General features: G+C 53.8%; 1 protein-coding gene across 3 annotated transcripts in view; it reads left to right on the top strand.

The window, feature by feature from the left end:
* Nucleotides 1–18,496, top strand: part of TMEM104 (transmembrane protein 104) — a 44,181-nt gene extending 25,685 nt beyond the window's left edge. For all 3 annotated transcript variants that reach the window (XM_066979983.1, XM_066979984.1, XM_066979982.1), the window contains exons 9-10: nt 2,751–2,844; nt 14,670–18,496. In XM_066979983.1, the coding sequence (XP_066836084.1) occupies nt 2,751–2,844; nt 14,670–15,430 (855 nt within the window). In that variant the 3' untranslated portion in view covers nt 15,431–18,496. The remainder of the gene's footprint in view (nt 1–2,750; nt 2,845–14,669) is intronic.
* The last annotated feature ends 610 nt before the right edge of the window (nt 18,497–19,106 follow it).

Below are 19,106 nucleotides of genomic sequence, written 5' to 3'. Positions count from 1 at the left end.
GGATGTTAATCTTGTGGTTCAACGTCATCTTCTGCCCTGCCCATCGCCTCCTAAGCTGTTCAGTGTGTGCTGTGACTTCCTTCCCTCAAAGCAGCTGGCACAAATCTCTGCGGAGCAGCACCACCTCATCTCCTTCCAGGCCCGAGCGTCATTCGTATCGATCCGTCGATACCCATCTCTGTTCCCTAATAGGCGTCAAGTGGGAGAGGTAATATATTTCTATTGCACTTGAATTCATTTCTCACTTGGATTCTCTGGACCGGTTCCAGGATCTTGTTAAGCACAGAAGACGCTGCTTGCCTTAAGGGATGGGATCCCGACCGCTCAGACACAGCGCCTTGGGTCTTTCCGCCCTGCTCCCCCTGCCCTGCACCATGACTTCAGTAAAGCCTGCAGAGAGTTGAAAGAGTTGCTTGATGGATTGAGATGTTTTAGATGACTTAAGCACCGGAGACTGCCCGCAGAAAACTGAGTATAAAATGCAGAAGAGTTCCTTATGCTTCGTTAGCTGTTGGAGGAACGTACAGGAGACCCAGGTCCTTCCAGCCAGTGACACTGCTTTTTGTGCTCTTCAGCAACAGAGCCCCAAATCCACCCTAAAGCAGCTCTATGGTGATTAAGAGGAATCCAGGTTTCAGACCCAGCTGTTTTGGTGCTCAGTGATCTTGTGTCAATCCTTGGTACGGTTTGAGGTGCTGTTCTGCCAATTGGTTCCGCTGCATCCCAATTTGCAGAAGACACCTGTTCCTTAATTAGCACCATCCTTCCTCTGTCTCCTTTGTTTCAGCTCTCCCTGCTGATGCAGAAGCTAATAACGGGACCTGAAGGGAGGCTGTGCTGAGCAGCGCGTGTGTTTTGGGAGGGGGCTGAGACAAATCAGTGTCAAACTCCAGAATAATTTCCAGTAACAGAGTTGGTGTCTACTTTGGTTTCTTGAGATCCTTGACCTACAACTCTCTTTAGGCTAAAGTTTTAGTCCTTTGCCCTGTCCTAGGACTGAATGGCAGTCTGTGAGGGCAGGAGAGGGGGTTAAGGTGACTAGAGGAAAGGAACAAGAGGGGGAAGAGAAAAAAGGACTTTTAACGCAGAAGTAAATCAGCCAGTTACAACTGAAAGTGTCTTAATAGTTAAGGCTGTTTTAGCTCTTAGTCTTGTCAGTTACGCCTGCGATGCTGTATTCTCTGTGTGATTTCAGCACTTCCTCCAAGGATCCTGAATTGTTTTGCAAATCTGAATTCTCTGTATGCTTTGTCTTTTTTTGTAAGTAGAAAAAACAAGATCCAGCGTAAATAGTGACCCCAAGGTCGTAATGTCTTGACCGAGCAGCGTGTGAAACCCAAGGGTTCTCTCCTCTGGTCCCCTTCCTGGATTTACTTTGGTCATCTGAGAATACTTGCAGTATGAGGCACTTCCAATTTGCCTTGCAGATATTCTGAGACAGTCTCAAAAAAAGGTTTCTTGGCGTTGTACTTGTCTTAAAATAGCTTGGTTCCTGCTCTGTCACTGACTCTGGGGTCGACAGAGACCTGGAGGCTCCGCCGCCTGCCCTTTTGAGTCTCAGTTCTTCCCTTCTGGTGACACCTTTTCTTGGGAACTGCTTTAAGAAGTCATGGAAAAGAGCAACGTGTAAATATTAATGTTGAGTATTTGTCTTCAAAATCCTTTTGGGATTCTGAACAAATCAGCGCGGCGTGCTCTGTAGCCTCCTAGATGCTGCTTTCATACTGCGCGTGGACCTGCTGGTGCATCGCTAGCCCACCGCTGGCAGCTGAGGGCCTGTGCTGCCCCATGGACTGCAGGCAAACCTCTTCTGTAGCACCTGTTTGTGTCCCTGGCACAAGCAGCTTCTCCCAGTTCACGTTCAGACCTCCGTCAAGGCCTGTTGTCTTCCTGCGGCAATTCCTTTTCTCTGCCTGGACGGGGCGGTGCTCTGGGTGCTGCCCTGTGCCCCAGCCAGATGTGATGGTGCTGCACAGGGCGCTGCTGCTCCAGGCATGGGCTGACGGTGGGTTTGTTGTGCACTGCACGAGAAAGCTTGAGGAAACACGTAGGAAACGGCAGTCTTAACACTTTCAGTTTTGCTGGATATATTTTGCAACCCTGCTGAAAGGGGAGCAAGAGCCGGGTGCTGCAGTGTTCCCGGGTTAGGTGGCTGAGACCCACTGGTCTCTCAATGGTCTCTCAAAATACATCTGAGAGGGCAGCGAGGAGACCAGCATCCAAGTCAGCGGCGTAACTGTTAAGCTATAAGCTTCCTGCTCTAAAACGTGCAACTTGGTGCGAGAGGAAATGTTCTGGGCAGACCTGGTTCCATCGCTGTTCAGCCTCAGACGCCTCAAAGCTAGCCGTCGATGTTAATGCGAGCAGACTGCTCGCAGCTCTTGCTGTCCAGGCCTAAACTGAGCACGTACCTGGACAAAGAGGCTGCTGTTTGGTGTTTAATGTTTCATAAAGCTGCTCTGAGAGCTTGTACTGAAACGTGTCAGTAAAGACAGGCTGTAGCAGTGATAGCGAGTGGCTGAGAGCCAAGAGGATCCTGTGCTCTGCTTCTGCCCAAGGCAAGTTCTGATACCAAGCAGCTTGCTTGACCCCTGGTGTCTCAGCCAACCTAGCTGTAAAATTAAGCAACAAAGAAAGCTCTGACAGACATGTCTGGAGGTGAACTTGCAAGGCAAGCTTTGCTTTACTGATAAATTTGTCTTCCTAGTATAACTCGTTTTTTAACCTGTGTGTTTTTGTTGTCCTTCCAGGCAGCGTTCACTCTACTCCTGGGTCCTTTTACCTTCTTCAATGTGCAGAAGACCAAGTATCTTCAAATCATGACGTCTCTGATGAGATGGATAGGTGAGTCTTGGCAGGCCCCCACCTCTTTGCCATAGATGGAACCTGAGTCACGCCACTGATGCATCTTTTTGGCAACATATTCTTGTTTGGAAGTAAGTGCTTGTAAAAACAGCCTCTTTGAGGAGGACTGGCCAGGCCTGATATCTGTGGTGAAGAAAAAGGAATGTTGTTCTAGGATGAAATTTCCGATTGAAACAAAAGTATTCTCAGTCAGACACAATCTGGTAGATGGAGTTTTAATCTGGTTTATATGAGAGGTAGAAGGGATTTGGAAGAGTCTCCTGTGGCTGGGCTAAGTATGGTGATCACCAGTTGCTGTTCAGCAGATTTTGAATGACTCTTGTCTTGGTCTGAGAACGAATGGCACTTCTATGAGACTTTCTGTCCTTTTAGCACATTCGCATTTTTTTCCCTGGGTCTTGATTTAGCATAGGATGGACTCACTGAAAACCCCTAAACCAACACACGTTGCCCTTGGGAGGCGTGTGCTCTCCCAAAATCTTACTGCCAAGCTCTTTTGGAAAAAGATACTTCTCTTAAGGGAGATGAGCCATCAGTGTTTGCAGCGCTGGTGTCATCCAAAAATGCAGCTGCCTCACGTCTGGCTTGTGTGTGTACATGCACTTAAGGCTGAGAGGTAGGAGTGTGTTACAGAGGCTTATACTGAAACTTGTCTTGGTTTGTATAACCTACACAGTGACTACTATTCAGGGCTAGCAGTTTTACAGCACTAGTAGCATTTTGGCAGGTTAAGAATCTCCTTGTTCGTGGGCCCAGACCATTTGAGCACAGAATTCATTGCTTATACCTGTCGCTGACCTAGAATAGGTTGAAATGATGATTCTCAGACTATTTCCCACCACGCACACGTTTGACCTGACTTCAGTTGGAGATAATATCCCTTCTCCAGGAGTTCAAAGGCCTGTGATCCTGTGTGGAGGTGGCTGGCAGTCGCTGCAGAGGAACAGAGAGCCTCTGTTCCAGAGGCCATCTGAGATGGGGTTAAGCAGCCGTCACCCAGGAAAATGAGGTTGGATCTTAAGCCCTCAAGTCTCAGATGCTGAACAGCTCAGTTAACGAATGCTGACCTCAGGTGGTGTGAAAATCCTGAACTCCCATTTTTCCACATTGTCGTCTGAGCACATGAAAGGTTTGAAAGCCCCCCCGTGTCCTTTGGAGAGAGAGGTTATCTCATTAAGGGGGTATTAAAGGAAGGTTTTATATTTTTTTTAAAAAAAGTGTAATCTCTTCAGCTCGCTGGCCTGTTTCCAATGACTCAGCCTCCTCTTTCCCGGTGAAGACATCAGTCAGACCTCATCCTGTCCCTGTGACAACCTGCCCGGCCTGCCATTGCTTTCCCTGTAGCCAGCTGCCTCCAGTTCGGTGATCGCTAAGCCTTGGCGTAAAGGCAGAGCTACCTCTTCCCTCGCTTGATGGAGAGGGACAAAGGCAGTGGTTGGAGAGGTGTAGGGGAAACTCGTGCTTTAGCCTGATTGATTCCTGCGTCAGCCTGCTGGAGAACAGCTGCCCCAGATAATGATATTTAATGACCCTGACAGCAACTCGGTGCCTACTTAGAGCAACAGATTCCGTATGCATACAATGAGGGATAGGCTTGTTAGGAAGGACGATTTATCAAGCAGCCATGTGATGCAGGGAACAGAAAAGCTCTTGCTGCAGGTTCTGGGATAAGGATGGATCCCACACTGTTTAGATTTATCAAGCTGGCTTCTCCCATGTCCTCACGTCACCTGCTGTCCTTCTCCTCCAAAAGCGGGGCGTTGAGTTAAACGTGGCTTTTTGTTGGTGCTTAGAGAGCTTAGATCCTGAAAGAAAAAGCAGTTGTCTGGTGTCTTGTGGTCTCTTGAACTTGTCCTGCCTGAACGCCAATGGCCAGATGGGGACTCCTGTCCTGGTGGCTGCCTTTGCTTTGATTTCCTTCGGTTGTGTTTAGCCACGTGGCACTGAACGCGGTTCTTCTCTCTTAGATCAGCAGCAGAGCTGAGCGCTGGAGCTGCCGGCCTTGCCGTTTGTTCTGCTGGGTGCAAACTCCCCCAGGGGCAGGGGCTGGCTCAGCTTACCCGAGTCCATGGGCCGGTACAGATGGGAAGCCGACCCGTACTCTGCATTATGATTTTTAAAACCAAGCCCGTTAGAGCCGGGAGGCCGGTAAGGCTCTGTAACGTGCTTACCACGAGACCTGCCATGCACACTTTCCCCAGCCCCGTGAAAAGCCCTCGGATTTCAGAGCAGCACTGCCTGCCGTCCGGCTGCACCGCCCCAGGTGCACCGCGGCGGAGCTGGCAGCGGCTGAGGCTGGCTCCTGGCAGCGGGCAGAGCTCGCTGCGTGTGAAGGTCACTGCTGCTGGTGGCTGTGACGGCGTCAGCGCTGCCTTTGGAAGTCGCTTCCCTTCTCTCCCCTGATCTAAGCGATAATCAGATGTCACTGGGCTCCTCGCAGAGCCTCGTGCTCGTCGCAGGCGACACGTCTGCTAACAAAGCCTGCAGCCGTCTCTCTCCACACTCATGGACAGGAAAAAATCCTCTGAGAAATTGTCTTAAATGCTGGGACCTGAACTGGGAAGGAAAAATGGGCCAGTCGGAACAATGTGGAGGTGCAGCAGGGGCGAGCCCTATGCGTGGAGGTGTTTTCCATCCCAGGTAAGGGACCAGCCAGGACAGGCACCCCTGAAGCCTCTAAAAGGAGAAGGCAGAAGGAGGAGCGTGCGCGCCCAAGTGCTGTACCACTGGAGAGCCCACACAGATGGCCTCCTGCTGTCTGGGCCTGTTTAACACAGAGCTTGTCTGGAAACAAGGCTGGCACGGTGAGTGGTCTCCTGTCAGGACAGATAGGAGCACCGAGGGTGGATCTGCAGCTGCAGGTGGCCTGGGGCAGGGAGCAGGCTTCCAGCAGCGTGGAGCTGCTGGCAGCTTCCTGGAGTAACAGCTCACACACCCGGCTGCAAAGCCGACTGCTCCCTGCAGGGCGAGTGCCCCTGGTTAAATTTAGCGTGGTGCTCGAATTGCTGGTCTTACCCGTGCTGAAAGATCTTGCTTTTCCTGGAGTTGGTGTGTAAATGGTCCCTTTTCCAGTGGTAAGAGCTGCTCACCCTGCCTTGTCAGCCCCCTCCTGCTCTTGCCTGAACTGCCCGGGGAGACCTCAGCGGTCAGAGCGCAGACGTCCTGGCCCATCGGCTGTGCTCTGCTCAGAAAGGGCTGGTCAGGAAAAACCACTCGTTTTAAATCCTGGTAAAAGTGCTTGGGGTGAAGCCTGGATTCGAGTTGGGGCTAAAACCTTGTTGGCTCACCCAGCTCCTGAGGTTTGTTACCAAGAGCACACAGGGACTGGGTGACCCCGTAAGTACATCAGCAGTGGGAGTTGTCTCCTCGGGGTGGGGAGGATTCCTTCCCTGGACTGTAATTTCCCCCTTCCTTTCAGCTCCCTTCCACCTCAGTCCTGTGAAGCGTAGAGCTGTTGGTAGCCCAAGTCCTCTGGTGGTTGTGGGGCCTTTTCCCAGGTCCTGTACAGGATTCTTCGTGCAGGGGTTTGCCTGCAGAAGGCTAAACCATCAGTAAACCGAAGCTGTAGATATTTTCAATTTGCTGTTTGGACTTCAGGCTCTTTTTTTTTTTCTAAAGGGTTTAAATTTGTGGTGGAGACAGTGACCCAGCCAAGTCCGATGCACTTCTTGAAGCAGAGGGGCCCGGTCCTACCTCTTTATTACTGGACAATAACTGTCTAGCAGCGTCATGGGAAAGGACGTGGATTAAGACAGATAACAAAAGGGGACAGGGCTCGGCGGAGCTCAGCAGCAAACACTGGGCTATTGTGTATTAAGCAGCTAACCCGATTAATTGCAGCCTGTTACAGCCTGGGATGCCCGGCTCCGTAGGTGGGGACTGTTGGCTTCAAAGTTATTGGTGGCGTGATTATTGCTGCTGTTATTGAATAGTCTGTGGCAAGTATTCCCAGACAGCTCCCACGTGGGACATTTGCTTTATGTACTGCTCTCGATGCCGTATCGTAGTTAGCAGAAAGTATTGTATTTTAATAAAGAGCCCTTTTACAGAGGAATAAACTTCGGGGTTTGCTTGCTGCAGGCTCACTTCTCTCTGCCGTAGCACAGTTGGATCGTGCCACATCCATTCTCATAACTGCAGCCCTAGGGACAGATTGCTCCCAACCCTGCCCAAGTAATGATCTCACGATTATATGCCCAGAAATTAAATCTCTTTCCTCTGGCCAGTAAGGTGGAGAGAAAAAGGACAAGAATAGCCAGCAGGTGTGTATTAAATATTCCCCCACTCCCCCCCGTTCCTTTCCAGGGTGTTTGGTCGAAGGCTTCTAGGGAGGAAACCAGGAAAGGGCCCTCTGAAGGTGTGCTGGTGAGGCTGACTCTCCCCATCTGTTCATTTCTTTGATAGCTCTTTTCCAACCAGAGTCCCGTGCTTTACAGGACCCCTCAGCACTTCCCCGCAGAGAACCGCTCTCGGTGTCAGCCCGTGACGCTCGGGGAGCAGCCTTCAGCGGCTGCTGCCATCCTCAGCAGGCTGAGCTGGCCGTGCCCAGGTTGGTTCGGCTGAACCGGAGTCGCTCCGTCCCTTCAGCTGTAGCGGTGGAGACTGTGAGAATTATCATGAAGTTTGACGTAGGAGAGGGTGGCAATAATCTGAAGTCCCCTGTTTGCAGTCCTGCGGAGGGATTGCTGCCAGTGTCCGCAGTCCTCAGGGTGGCCTCTTCTCCGCATCGAACCAGCTTTCTGCAACAGGCAGAGGAGGGAGCATTCCGTCTCTGCCCCTTTCCTAGAGCAGGGCATACGGGAGTGACAAGGAAGAGGGAATTACTGTGAACCAGGACACTGTTGCATGTTCGGTTGTTTTAGGGATTCAGACAGGCTTCTTCACCGAAGTTACTTCGTGTTCTTGCATCCTTTTTGGAGCAGAGAAAGCTGCTGCCAGAGCCCAAGGTAAATAATTCACTAGGAAGTGAATATATTTATGAAGAGGTAGCTAAAAGGCAGTGCTTCTGTCATGCTCGCTCTCGGAGTTGTCGCTTGAGGAGCTCATTTCAGTGGTATTTGTGGGGGCAGCGGGGCGAAGCGGTGCTGATGTAAGTGCAGGAGCCTTGTTAGCTTTAGATGCAGATGGAGAGCGACGTGCGGTGCTGGACGGCACCGCTGAGATCCTGTCTGAGGAGCTGACGTTCCTGAAAAGAGCACTTCATCCAGGCAGCAGGAGACAAACCGGCGGGTCTGAGAGCTGGAGAAGGGGAGCTGCAAACACAGGACACGTTCAGCCCTACGTCCCCGTGCTGCGAGGGTCCAGGTGATTTCAGGGTGGGTGTGTGGCACACAGAGCTGCTTTCTGCTGTTCAGCCTGTGAAAGGATGTGCTGATGGGACAACAGGATACAAACTTTGCTGGATGAGGCCCCAACGAAGATGGGGAGCATGTGGCTGAGGCTGCGGAGTACCTGGAGTTTGTGGGACATGGGTGCTGTGCACCCAGTGCCTTCCAAAGCATGCCAAACCCTAGCTCGGGTTCATGGTGATGCCCAAGTGTGTGATTCTCCTTTCTCATAAAAAAGTAACTTGTCACATGGGGAGAAGTGACTGTCAAAGCTAACAGGCCAAGCCAGGAGCAGAGCTCAGACCAATCCCAGATTCAGAGGTGTTACGGTGCTGCTGCCAGAGGTGACCAGAGGAGAGAGGACAATAAACAACGCGGGTAATTTTCCACCAGAAGCGAACAAACGCCTTGGCTGCTCTTCCCTTCCCATATGTTGAGATAAAGCATCCGTGATAAACGCCGGAGTGCAGAGCAGTTTTTCTCCCTGTGCACGGCTGCTGGCGTGCAGGTGTCTGGAGCCGGGCTGCTGCGGGCAGAGGGGGCAGCTCCGCGCGGCTCCCCGCAGGTGGTGGTACCTGGGGGGGGCTGCCTGTTAACCTTACTTAGAGCCTAGCAAATGCTACCCTAGATGACAAAGAAAAGCAGCGAGGTGATGGCTAAAGGTTTTATTTCTTAACAAAATAAGTTCTTCCTGGCCCAAGACCAGGGCAGCAGCAGTGCCCGAGGTGGTTGCAGCAGGAGCCGGCACAGCCTGGTGCTGTGGGTGAGATGGCAGGGCGGAGGTGCCGGAGACCCACTGCCTCCACTTCTCAGACCGCCTTTTTCTTGGCTTTTTGGTAAACTGCATCGCACTTCTGGGCTCTTAACACATCCCACGTGTGGCTGTGTGTCCCCTTCTGTTTGAGCAGCAGTCCCCTGCCACCAGGACTGCACCTCCTGCTTTGCAGCAGGGAGGTGAAGTTATCCCTGCAGGTCCCTGCTGCCCATTAGAGGAGGGAGCCACGCTGATGTCCCACAACTTTTGCTCATACCTTTCCTTCTGGAAAGGCATTTCCCTCCTCTTCTCCTTCTGACATTTCTCCCAAGAGAGTTGCTGTCTTCAACGAAGAGATCCATCGTGCTTCCCCACAGTCTCTGCTCTCATAAATCCTTCATCTTCCCAGAGACTGTTTTAGGCTCAGTCAATGCCAAGTCTGATCCTTAACTACTCCAGCTCCCACGTCGGAGGGAGCAAATCCGGTTTCCCTGTTATCTCTTCACCATCATTTTGTGTAGAAACCTCCTCTGAAGGTTGCAGAAATTTATCAGTTGGCGCTCCAGATTTTTCAAAGAGCTGCAGGTCATTAGCAAGTGACAGGATACAGCTTCTGCAGGAGAAATGGGGTAACTGACTTTTAAGAATCAGCATCTTAATTTCAGATCCTCTGTTCTGCCAGCGTGGTGAACTCCAGCTGTACTTGAATACTTGAAATGCCACAGCATCTCTAATGGCTGGCAATTCCAGGGCTCCCGTGGGCTCGTAAGCTTGCCCAAATCACTGACGGAAGGCAGCTGGCACTGAGGCGGGGAACTGCATCGTGGAAAGACAGCGGTTGCAGGGTGGACAGCACAGGTCTTAGCTAGGGATGTGGAAGGTACAACTGTCTTGATGTGAGGCTGTGCCGTTGGGTACATACGGAGCAGATGCTCTTGCTTTTACACCTTCTCTCCTGAATACTGCCTGGTGTTAAACTAGACGGGATCTGTTTAATACCGTCCTCTTCAAGAGCGGTCTCTTGTGTTTCAGCCCGATGAAGGTTCACGACCAAGGCTAAGATGAGGAGTGAGCTTCTTCCTTCCCTTGAATCCTTTCAAAGAGAAGGGGCAGTGGAAGCTCGGGAGGATGTCCTCCTCCCGGAATCCATCATGCCAGCTGATGTATGAAAAGGGAAGCAAGTGGCGTGCGTTGTGAAAGGGCGATTCATTATCATTATTTCCTGGCATATTGATTCTCTGCTCCAACAAAAAAAAAAAGCTCTGTCACACCGACAGGCAGCGGTGATGGATGGCCCTGCCGCAGCCGTGTCAGGAGCACATCGCAGTGCCTGCTCCAACAAATGGTCCTGCCTGGGGTAGGGGAGCAGCCAGGCTGGGGGGGCTGCACGGCACTGCCTCCTCCGGGGACAGCAGGCAGTACTGTGGTGCTCGTGCTGGGCTTTCCTGGTGCAGGATTAAGAGCAGGGACAGTGCTGGAGAGGATGTGGCTTGAGCTGGGGCAAGGTCGTTGTTCTGGCTCTGCCTTCCTGACTCTGAGCATACAGAGCGTGATCCCAGAGGATCTCAAGTTCTGCAGAACCTCACTTCTGAGCTTGCTTCCACCTTGTCATGCTGCCTCCTCCCGAATTACATGAGAGCACATATCTCTTCCACGCTTCCCAACGTGGCTCAGTTCAGCATCTTCATTATTTCCTGTGTTCTAATGGAGAGACAGAAGTGGGCCACCAGGTGAAACACCTCCAGAGCATTGTGTTTTGCTAGAGGTGTAGGAAAGTTAAGCCAGAAACTCATCTTGAGCATCAGTTCTTCAGGAACCTACCGTGGTGGGAACCTACCGGTGTGGGAAATGTTTTAGTCTTGGAGGTTTTTTTTCTTGCAGTAGCCTTTCTGCAGAGAGATGAAGCTCGTGTATGAGACAGCACTTAGCATTTACAAAGCTGTTTGTTCTGACTCTGCAAAACAATCCGTAAACTCGGAATGGCCAGATTACCTTCCCTGCTTCTCTGTGCAGCTCTGTTATGCTTCTGTCAAAGCTCGCAAAACTGTATTTTTAATATCCCCAGGCTCCCATATTTTCCCGGCGTGCTGGTATTTGGCTGTGTTCTCATTCATATTCATTCTTCCACCTGCAAGAACCATGGCAGAGCTGCCCTATCTCTGAATCATCTCCTGAGTCAAGCAGGACAGGTGGCAGTAGCAGTCTGCAAGGGCTGATCTGTCTCAGAGGAAGAGCCAGCATCTCCTCCTTAGAGAGCGAGAGCAGGGGTCTGCAGGGGAGGCGATTGGGCAGCACTGATGAGATGCATCACAACTTTTGTTTTGTGTACCCCTTTTTTCCCCCACGCAGTCTCATTTTCATCCTTCAGTTAAACGATGCTCAAAGCTCTAGGGGAGGGCAGATGAGACGAGCAGTGTCCTCTGAGCCTTGCTGACCGCAAAGCTTATCCATGGTGCGTGGGCTTGGAGCGGGTCTAACACTTTGTAAATCAGGGCAGGCAAAGCCCTCAATAGGTTTTTAAGGACTGTACAAAATGTGGTTTAAAACAAAGCTTTTGTGTAACCTCCTAGCAGGCTGTAGCAGCGTTGTCTGCCTTGCTTTGTGCCCCTGGCTGGGCGTTGGTGGCCGTGGTGCCTGAAGGGCTTTCATCCCTGCGTCATCCCTGCGACGTGTTGCTCATCTGCTCCGTTCCGTGTGTACAGAGCAGACTGAGGCTCTTTGATGACCCCGTGTCTGCCTTAGCGAGGGTTCTTTCTGGCAAAGCAGCTGCTGGACAGTTGACGTGGCACCTGCAGGTAACTTGAAATATTGTGGTGAGACTGCCTTCAGCCCGCTGTCCCAGGTAGAGGAGGGTGTGAGCAGGAGCTTTGTGTGTGCCCGCAGGGTCCTGTGCTGCAGCTTCTTGTCCGCTCAGAGCAGCCTGTCAGTCAGAGCCTGTCAGCTTCTTTTCATCCTGATTTATCATCCGGCGTAACTAGGTTTCAGAGTTTCATTTCGGGCTTGCCTCCTCCCAGGGACAGGCAGATAAATCTAGCATGCAAATGTTTTAACTCTCCGGTTCCAGGAGCGAGGCGAGAGGCTCACCTGCTGCAGGCGGCGAGACGACAGCCACCAGGGCAGGGCTGCTGTCATGTCCTGGGGCTGAAATTGGACAGGGGACCCATCCGGTCCACCCAGCACCACCTCCATCAAGGGTAGCGCATCTGCAAAGCAGCAGTGGGCAGGGGGAGCACAGCTTGCCTTGTCGAAAACAGCGCTGGCTTAGATCTTAGTGTTGGCTTATCGCTCCTCATAACTTTAATTTCTGAGAGGTTTAATCTCTGAAAGAAGCCTGTAAGGAAATAAAACCAAAGGGTATATGAGTTCTAGCTTCTGAAGTGATAGACTTCTGTCCATCATTTGGGGAATCCACTGGGACCCCGGTCTGTCTCCGTGCAGAAAACGTGGCGGGGCAGAGGGGAGCGCTGAGGAGAAGCTCCGAGGCCTGGCTGCGAGCCTGGAGCCTTCCCTGCACTGATCCTGCCTGGTGCTGTGTGGGACGTGGGGGTTTGAGCTGGTGCTGAGAGCAAGGTGGGAGCTGAAATAGGTCACCCGGCACCCTCGGTGAGCAGGCAGACGTTCACGGCCTCGTGAGCAGGGGAAGAGGTGCGAGACTCGTGCAGGTCCATCTCTGCCAGACGCGGGCCTGGGCTTCAGAGGCCGACCGCTTCTCCCAGGCGGGGAGAGGGAAGCGTCAGCGTACATCCAGAGCTGCCCAGCCTGCTTTGCCTTGTTCTCAGGGCACCTTCCCTTCCTCGCAGCCTGCGTCACGTCACCTGGCACGTTTCTTAAGGCTGCCTTGCTCTGGCTGATGCGCCTGGCACGCGTCTCCACTTGTGAGGGCAATGGGGAGCGGGGGGAGACACCATCGCTGCCTGTGACCACGGTGCGCCTCGCTTGCTGGCTTGAATGAAGGCGAGGGGAATTGCAGGCACCCTGAGCAATGAATTACTGCTCTCTGCAGCCCTCTGTGCCTGCTGGTGGGGATGTACGCAGTGCCCAGCGCTCCCGGGGCGGGCCGGCTCTCCAGGAGCCGGGAAGGAATGGAGCGGCTGTCGTCCCCCAGCCCGGTGTTTGTGGAGAGCTGTGAGGCTTGTCCTGCCGCTGGGAAACGGCTGGAAGTGAGAGGTTCCTGGGGCAGTAAGAGAGAAAACAGCGTGGTTGGTAAGTGCTTAGCACCAGGCTGCTGCGGGGAAGATGGAGGGGAACTGCTGTGAGAAGAGCCAGCGAGGTTTGGGGGTACTGGGGGTGTGCGAGCAAAGGCGATGCTGGGTTGCGGTGAACTCGGTCTCGCTGGGGATGGAGGCAGTGATCACCAACTGGTCTGCAGCTCGCTTCTAGACCTATCCCTGGCAAGCTTTCCTGCCTCAGCTGCCCACATCAGGCAGAGCGGTGCTGGGCACGGAGCGCGTGTCCTTGTCACCCTGCGCACAGTGCCGCTGCCCTGCCTCCTACGGCCACACAACTGCCTGCTGCTCCGTTAATTCCTCTGTTTTTATTTATGACGTTGAAAGCCATGCATAATACCAGTGTCAGCGGTTTGTTATTTCTCTCATTACCTGATAATTCATGGCTGGGCTCCGAGGCCTTACCCCAGCGCAGGAGACAGCTCTGCGCGAGCCACCGTGGCCCATCCAGCGCCAGCATCAGGCTGTAAATCTGGGTGTTTGCTGCCCTGCCAGGCAGGTTTTTCCCATGCTCCTTTTTAACTCCAGCCGATGATCATCCTTCCCAGGTTGATGTGATTTCTCTGATGCCAGAATTAGTTTTCTGCTGGTTTAAGTGCCATGCTAGGGATAATAGTCTAGCAATAACTGCTGCTGGCTCCTGTTTCCAGCAGCAGAGTAAATAAGGGTATTAGCCCAATCGCCTCGATTCATTTTGTCCGTGGCACGTAGCTTTTTGTGATAAGCTTTGTGAAACGCTGTTAGGCTTTTCCCTGACACGAGTGAAGGGTAGACGAGCAGACTTCGTGCCGAGAAGCGATGAATTTTAATAGCAGCCTTTCGGTGCTGTTTTAGTCCCTTCCAGACTGGCTCTTCCACCCTGGGATTAGCTACAGACAGCCTGTTCCTCCTGCCTGGGCGATGGCTGGCTAGTTCTGGCGCTGTCGTGCCTGACAGATCGCAGGGACGGGACAGCTCTGTATAGCTGCTGCTCCCCTGCACCTGCCTGCATTCGTAGGTGAGGGCTTGGAAATGTTAGTCCGGTTGTAAGCGTGTACAAATATTGCTGGGGTTGGCTCTGCAGCCAGGCTTAGTCGTCTTTTCCTTTAGAGGTCAAAGCTCAGACATCTCGGCACTTTTAAATGGGGATATTTAGCCAAGGTGCAGAGCAAAGCATCCACGAGACCCTGGAGGAAGAGGGCAGTGGTCCCAGCGATGTTCGTGTTACATATCTGAGGGACCCGGAGCAATTATTTGCTAGCAGGGGTGGGAGCTTGAGTCCCCGAGGAGGGAGACGGGAGGGAGATGCCTGCCAAAGAGCCCTGAGCCTATTCCCTTACGTGCTGACGAGTGCTGATTAATTCCTGTGCACCTTGCCTTTGTTGTCCCCCGTTCCCCAGAGACAAGGAGATGCTCTTGCGGAGCAGGGGGAGAGCTGGTGCCAAGGCTGCCGGTGCTGCTGGGAGGAGGGCTGTGGGCAGCGCGGGGCTGGGCTTGACCCGAAACCTCTCTCTCCAGCCTTCATCCTCATGATTATCCTGGCCCTCATCCGCATCAGCAGAGGCCAAGCTGAAGGTCACCCGTCCATGGCCCAGCTGTCGGGCATCCGCAACCTCTTCGGGGTGTGCGTCTACTCCTTCATGTGCCAGCACTCCCTGCCATCCCTCATCACGCCCATCTCCAAGAAGAGGCACGTCAACAAGCTCGTGCTGCTCGATTACATCCTGATCCTGGCTTTCTACAGCCTCCTCTCCTTCACCGCCATTTACTGCTTCCGCAACGACACCCTCATGGACATGTACACGCTCAACTTCACCAACTGCGAGATCATCAACGTCGCCTTCATCCGCTACTTCCTGGGCCTCTTCCCCGTCTTCACCATCAGCACCAACTTCCCCATCATCGCCGTCACCCTGCGCAACAACTGGAAGACCCTTTTCCACAGGGAAGGGGGGACCTACCCCTGGGTGGTGGATAGGATCGTCTTTCCTGCCATCACGCTCATCCCTCCGGTGCTGGTGGCTTTCTGCACCCACGACCTCGAGTCCTTGGTGGGGATCACCGGAGCCTACGCTGGGAACGGGATCCAGTACCTCATCCCGGCCTTCCTCGCCTACTGCAGTCGGAAGGACACGCAGCTCGTCTTCGGCAGCGGGACGGTGAACAAGCACCTCTCCCCTTTCCGACACACCTTCTGGATAGTGTTCGTGCTCATCTGGGGCTTTTCTTGCTTTGTCTTTGTGACTGCAAACATTGTGCTGAGCGAGTCCAAGCTCTGATGGGGGTGGTGGCGCTCTCCCTCTTGGGTTCCAGAGACTGCAACCCCGCTGGGACTGGAGGGGAAGAGGTGGCGTGGAGGGAAGCCTCCCGGCCATCAGCGTGGTGGTGCAGGTCACACCTAGACACAGACTTTCCTCACCGCGTGTGGACGGAGTGGGCTCAGCCTCGTCACCCTGGTTCTCCGACCCACCCCTCAAAGCCGTGGGGCTGAGCTCTGGGCAGTGCCCAGCCACCGCTGCCTTCGGCTCCGTTTGAGCATCGCCCTGCCCCGACGGGGGCGCTCCCCTGATGCTGCAGGTTTCAGCACGTGGGAGGGAGGCAGCCTTGGCTGCTCACTGCAGTAATCGGCTCCACTTCTTTCTCCCAAAGGCAGGGACCCGCTGTGCACAGAGCCAGTGGGAGGTTGGGGGAGAGGAGTCTCTTCTGCCTGCTGACCCCACAGCCCCAAGCCCTGGGGAGCTGAGGGGAGAGGAAGGAAATCAGGGTGGGCATAGCCCTAGCTCAAAGAAAAGGACCTCATGTGCTGTTACACTTTATTTTTCCGGAGGCATTAACCTATTTGTTCTCTGGGGAAGGAACGCCGCAACTTGCCCAGGATCTGGGATCTCTCAGAGCTGGATTTCTCCAGGCTGGGAGTTTACACTCACACTTCTCAACCTGTTCTTCTTTGCTGTGGCAGCCCGAGCCCTGTGGAGGCATGCCTGCAGGGATGTAGCTTTGCGGCCTTGCTGCCCGGTGAATTCAGCTGGCAGAGCCGTTCCCCGTTTCACACCGGGCTGGTGCAAGAGGCCAGACCCCGACCGCAGTGGTCAGGGTTTGTGCGGGCTGGGAAGGCGCTAATTACCCAGTCCTGCCCCGCGTTACACCTGCGTCAGTGTGCACAGCCAGAGCTCTTGCATCTCCAGCCTCTGGTGCTGGGTAATTAGCCTTGAAACTCAAGGGAGCGGGCTGGTGCCAGCAGGGAAAGGCAGTGCCGTGGCTCAGCTCTGCCTGCCTCCCTGCGGGAGCTGAGCTCCCAGGCCTTACAGGGCAGTGAAAAAGAACTGGTCCCAAATCCCATCTCTCTTCTGCACAGGGTTGAGGTGGGCTTTTGGCTGGTCCTGCTCAGCTTATCCCAGTTTGCTGAGCTCCCAGGCGCCTCTCTGTGTGTGTTGGGCTGCCCCTTTCCTTAGGCAGGCAGTGCTGGAGATGATCAGTGCTGCTTTTGAGGCACTTTGGAGGCTTCTCTTGGTCACTGCAGCACCACTTGGCCACAACCAGCACTGGTTCTGGGGGCGTGAGGCTCTCAGGCAAAGATCCTATGGGTTTTTGTAACAAAAGGAAGAACTTAAAAAGTTTTCACCTGGAATATTTTAAATCCTTTTTTCTCCTCTGCCCTTCTTAAAGCAGGTTCAAAGCCAGGTGCATGTCACTTACATCCTATCTTCTTGCCCTCTGCACTTGCTGCGGCATTAAGTGTCACCGCTAGCTAGAAGCAAGCTTTGAACTGCAGCTCTTTTTAATCAAGCTCCGTTTTCAAGTAGGACTTTCTCCTTTCCATATGACCTGAAGTGCTCCTCCTGGGGGACTGTGCAAGTACCTGGAGCTGTACAAAAACACTCGATGGTTTTTACAGCAGAGCCCTCCACCTCTCGAGCCCCAGCACTGTGCCTGTGTCCTTGCCAAGCTGCTTGGAGAGGATGCGGGGGGCCTGTTTCTCTCTGCTCCAGCTCCATCCAAAGCAGCCCTTGGCAGCCCTTGCTAGCGAATTTAAACATCCCCAGGTGCTGCGGGGAGGCTGATGGGGCATCCTCGGTGCCAGATTAACACACAGCTTCACAACACGTAGCTTCACAGGTGGCTGCTGCCTCAGCTGGGAGCTGTGACGATAGCTGTGGTGGTTGGAGAGCAAAGCCTGGGGGCGGCTGGGCTGGGGGCAGCCTGTGTGGCGTGGGGCAGGCGTCTGCCACTGCCCCCTTCCCCTGCTCGCTCCCCAGCTCTTGCAGAGCCTCGGCTGCTGAATCTGGACCCATCGCAGGTGCCCCGATGGCCGGGGCATGCTGAGCCCCCCCATCCAGCCCCCCCCGGTGCAGCTGGAGCTGGGCACAGCCAGCGGGAGGGATGTGCTGCTGATGAGACCAGTCTTTGGAAAGCCTCCGCACCAGGTGTGGGTTTATGGCGGGGGCCGAGGCCTTTCCTATCAGCCCTCAGCCTCCCGTGCAAGGCACTCGGCTCAGCCTCATCCCTTCGAATGCTGATTTGAGGTACCTGCCACCCGATTTCGGTGCCAGCCAGAGCAGGGGTGCATCTGTTACTGCTATTACTGCCTTCACTCGTCCTCCTGTCCCTGCTTAGGGCTGCCCTCAGCCTCCCCTTCCCTCCTGCCCCTTTTTGCAGCAGCCTCCAAGTGCTGGTGGAGGCAGCAGGGGGTGGGCTGAGACCTCCCGGCCCTGCACACCCTCTCTTGGCCTCTTCGCAGGAGTTGGTCACCTCATTTCATGGTCTCACGTGTGAAGACGTGCCTTCTCTTCCCTGGCCTAGGTGGCCAGCTCTGCTCCGTGCCGTGCTGACCGCTGAGGGGCCTTAGGTCTGAGCCGGGTGCTGGATGCTCTGGGGGCCGCCTGCCTTGCGCTCGCACCTCCCAGCCCAGCCTTTGCCCTGGTACCTTACCTGGAGGAGCTCTGGTCCCCGAGGAGCACGAGGGCTTCCTGAAATAAATAACCCAGAATATTCCCAGACGCCTGCTGTCCTTGCACAGCAGCAAACCCAATCTGTCCGAGGAATTGGGGTGATTAACGGAGAGAAACTCCGCCGCGGGGAGAAGATTTTTCACCCGAAACGTGACATAGCAATGCCTTAAAAACGACTGGGGGAAGCGGGCAGGGGGCGGCTCAGCAGAGGAGGGGCTGGGTACAGAGCGCGAGCTCCCTTCTCTCACCGAGCCGCAGCAAACCTGGTTTTATTTGCCTGTTCCTGACACCACCGATTCATTGTTACAGGTTCTCACGCCATGCTTGTCCTGACTGTAATCGGTTTTCAAAAAAAAAAAAGGGATTAAACCCAATAAAACGCACACGGTACGCCCAGCTCTGCCTCGCCTCTCTTTCCTCCCCCTTCCCCTCCTCACCGGGCAGCGACTCCCGGGGGGGCTCCTGTGACGGATGGGGCCACGAGCCAAGGAGAAATGGCAAGCGGAGAGGCTAATGGAGACCTCACCTCTGCTTCTCCATTAGCCTCCCGCCGCTCGGGCTGGTGGCTGCAAACTCAATTAAAACATCTGCACTTTCCCCTTCTCAATTACATCTCTGTACACTTAAAACCAAACAAATTGAATCGCTCCGCTGCCTCGGGCTGCAAAGGCAGTTTCTGCCAACAAATTTATAGTCGCCATAAAACGCGGCTTGATTTATGTTAAAATATTAAAACGCGGCTTTATGATGGAAATAAACACTTTCTCCTGTGGTTCTCTCGGAGGACCTCACAAGCAGCGGAGGATTTTGGGGCTTGGGCTGTAAATCTGGAGTCAAAGTGGCAGCGGGGATGGATTCGGGCTTTTGTGGCACTTCAAGGAGCGATGGCCACGGAAGGGGAAATAAAAACCTCGAGCCTGAGAAGGGGTTAGGCAGGGCTTAAACCTCACCGAGGCACAGCACCTTCCCTTGGGGTGGCACAGGCACGGTGACTGCACCGTCCCCG

Source organism: Anser cygnoides, chromosome 19, assembly GCF_040182565.1.
Source record: "Anser cygnoides isolate HZ-2024a breed goose chromosome 19, Taihu_goose_T2T_genome, whole genome shotgun sequence".
NCBI lineage: Eukaryota > Metazoa > Chordata > Aves > Anseriformes > Anatidae > Anser > Anser cygnoides.
The sequence above is the reverse complement of the archived record's forward strand: the minus strand, read 5'-3'. Positions and strand labels throughout refer to the sequence as shown.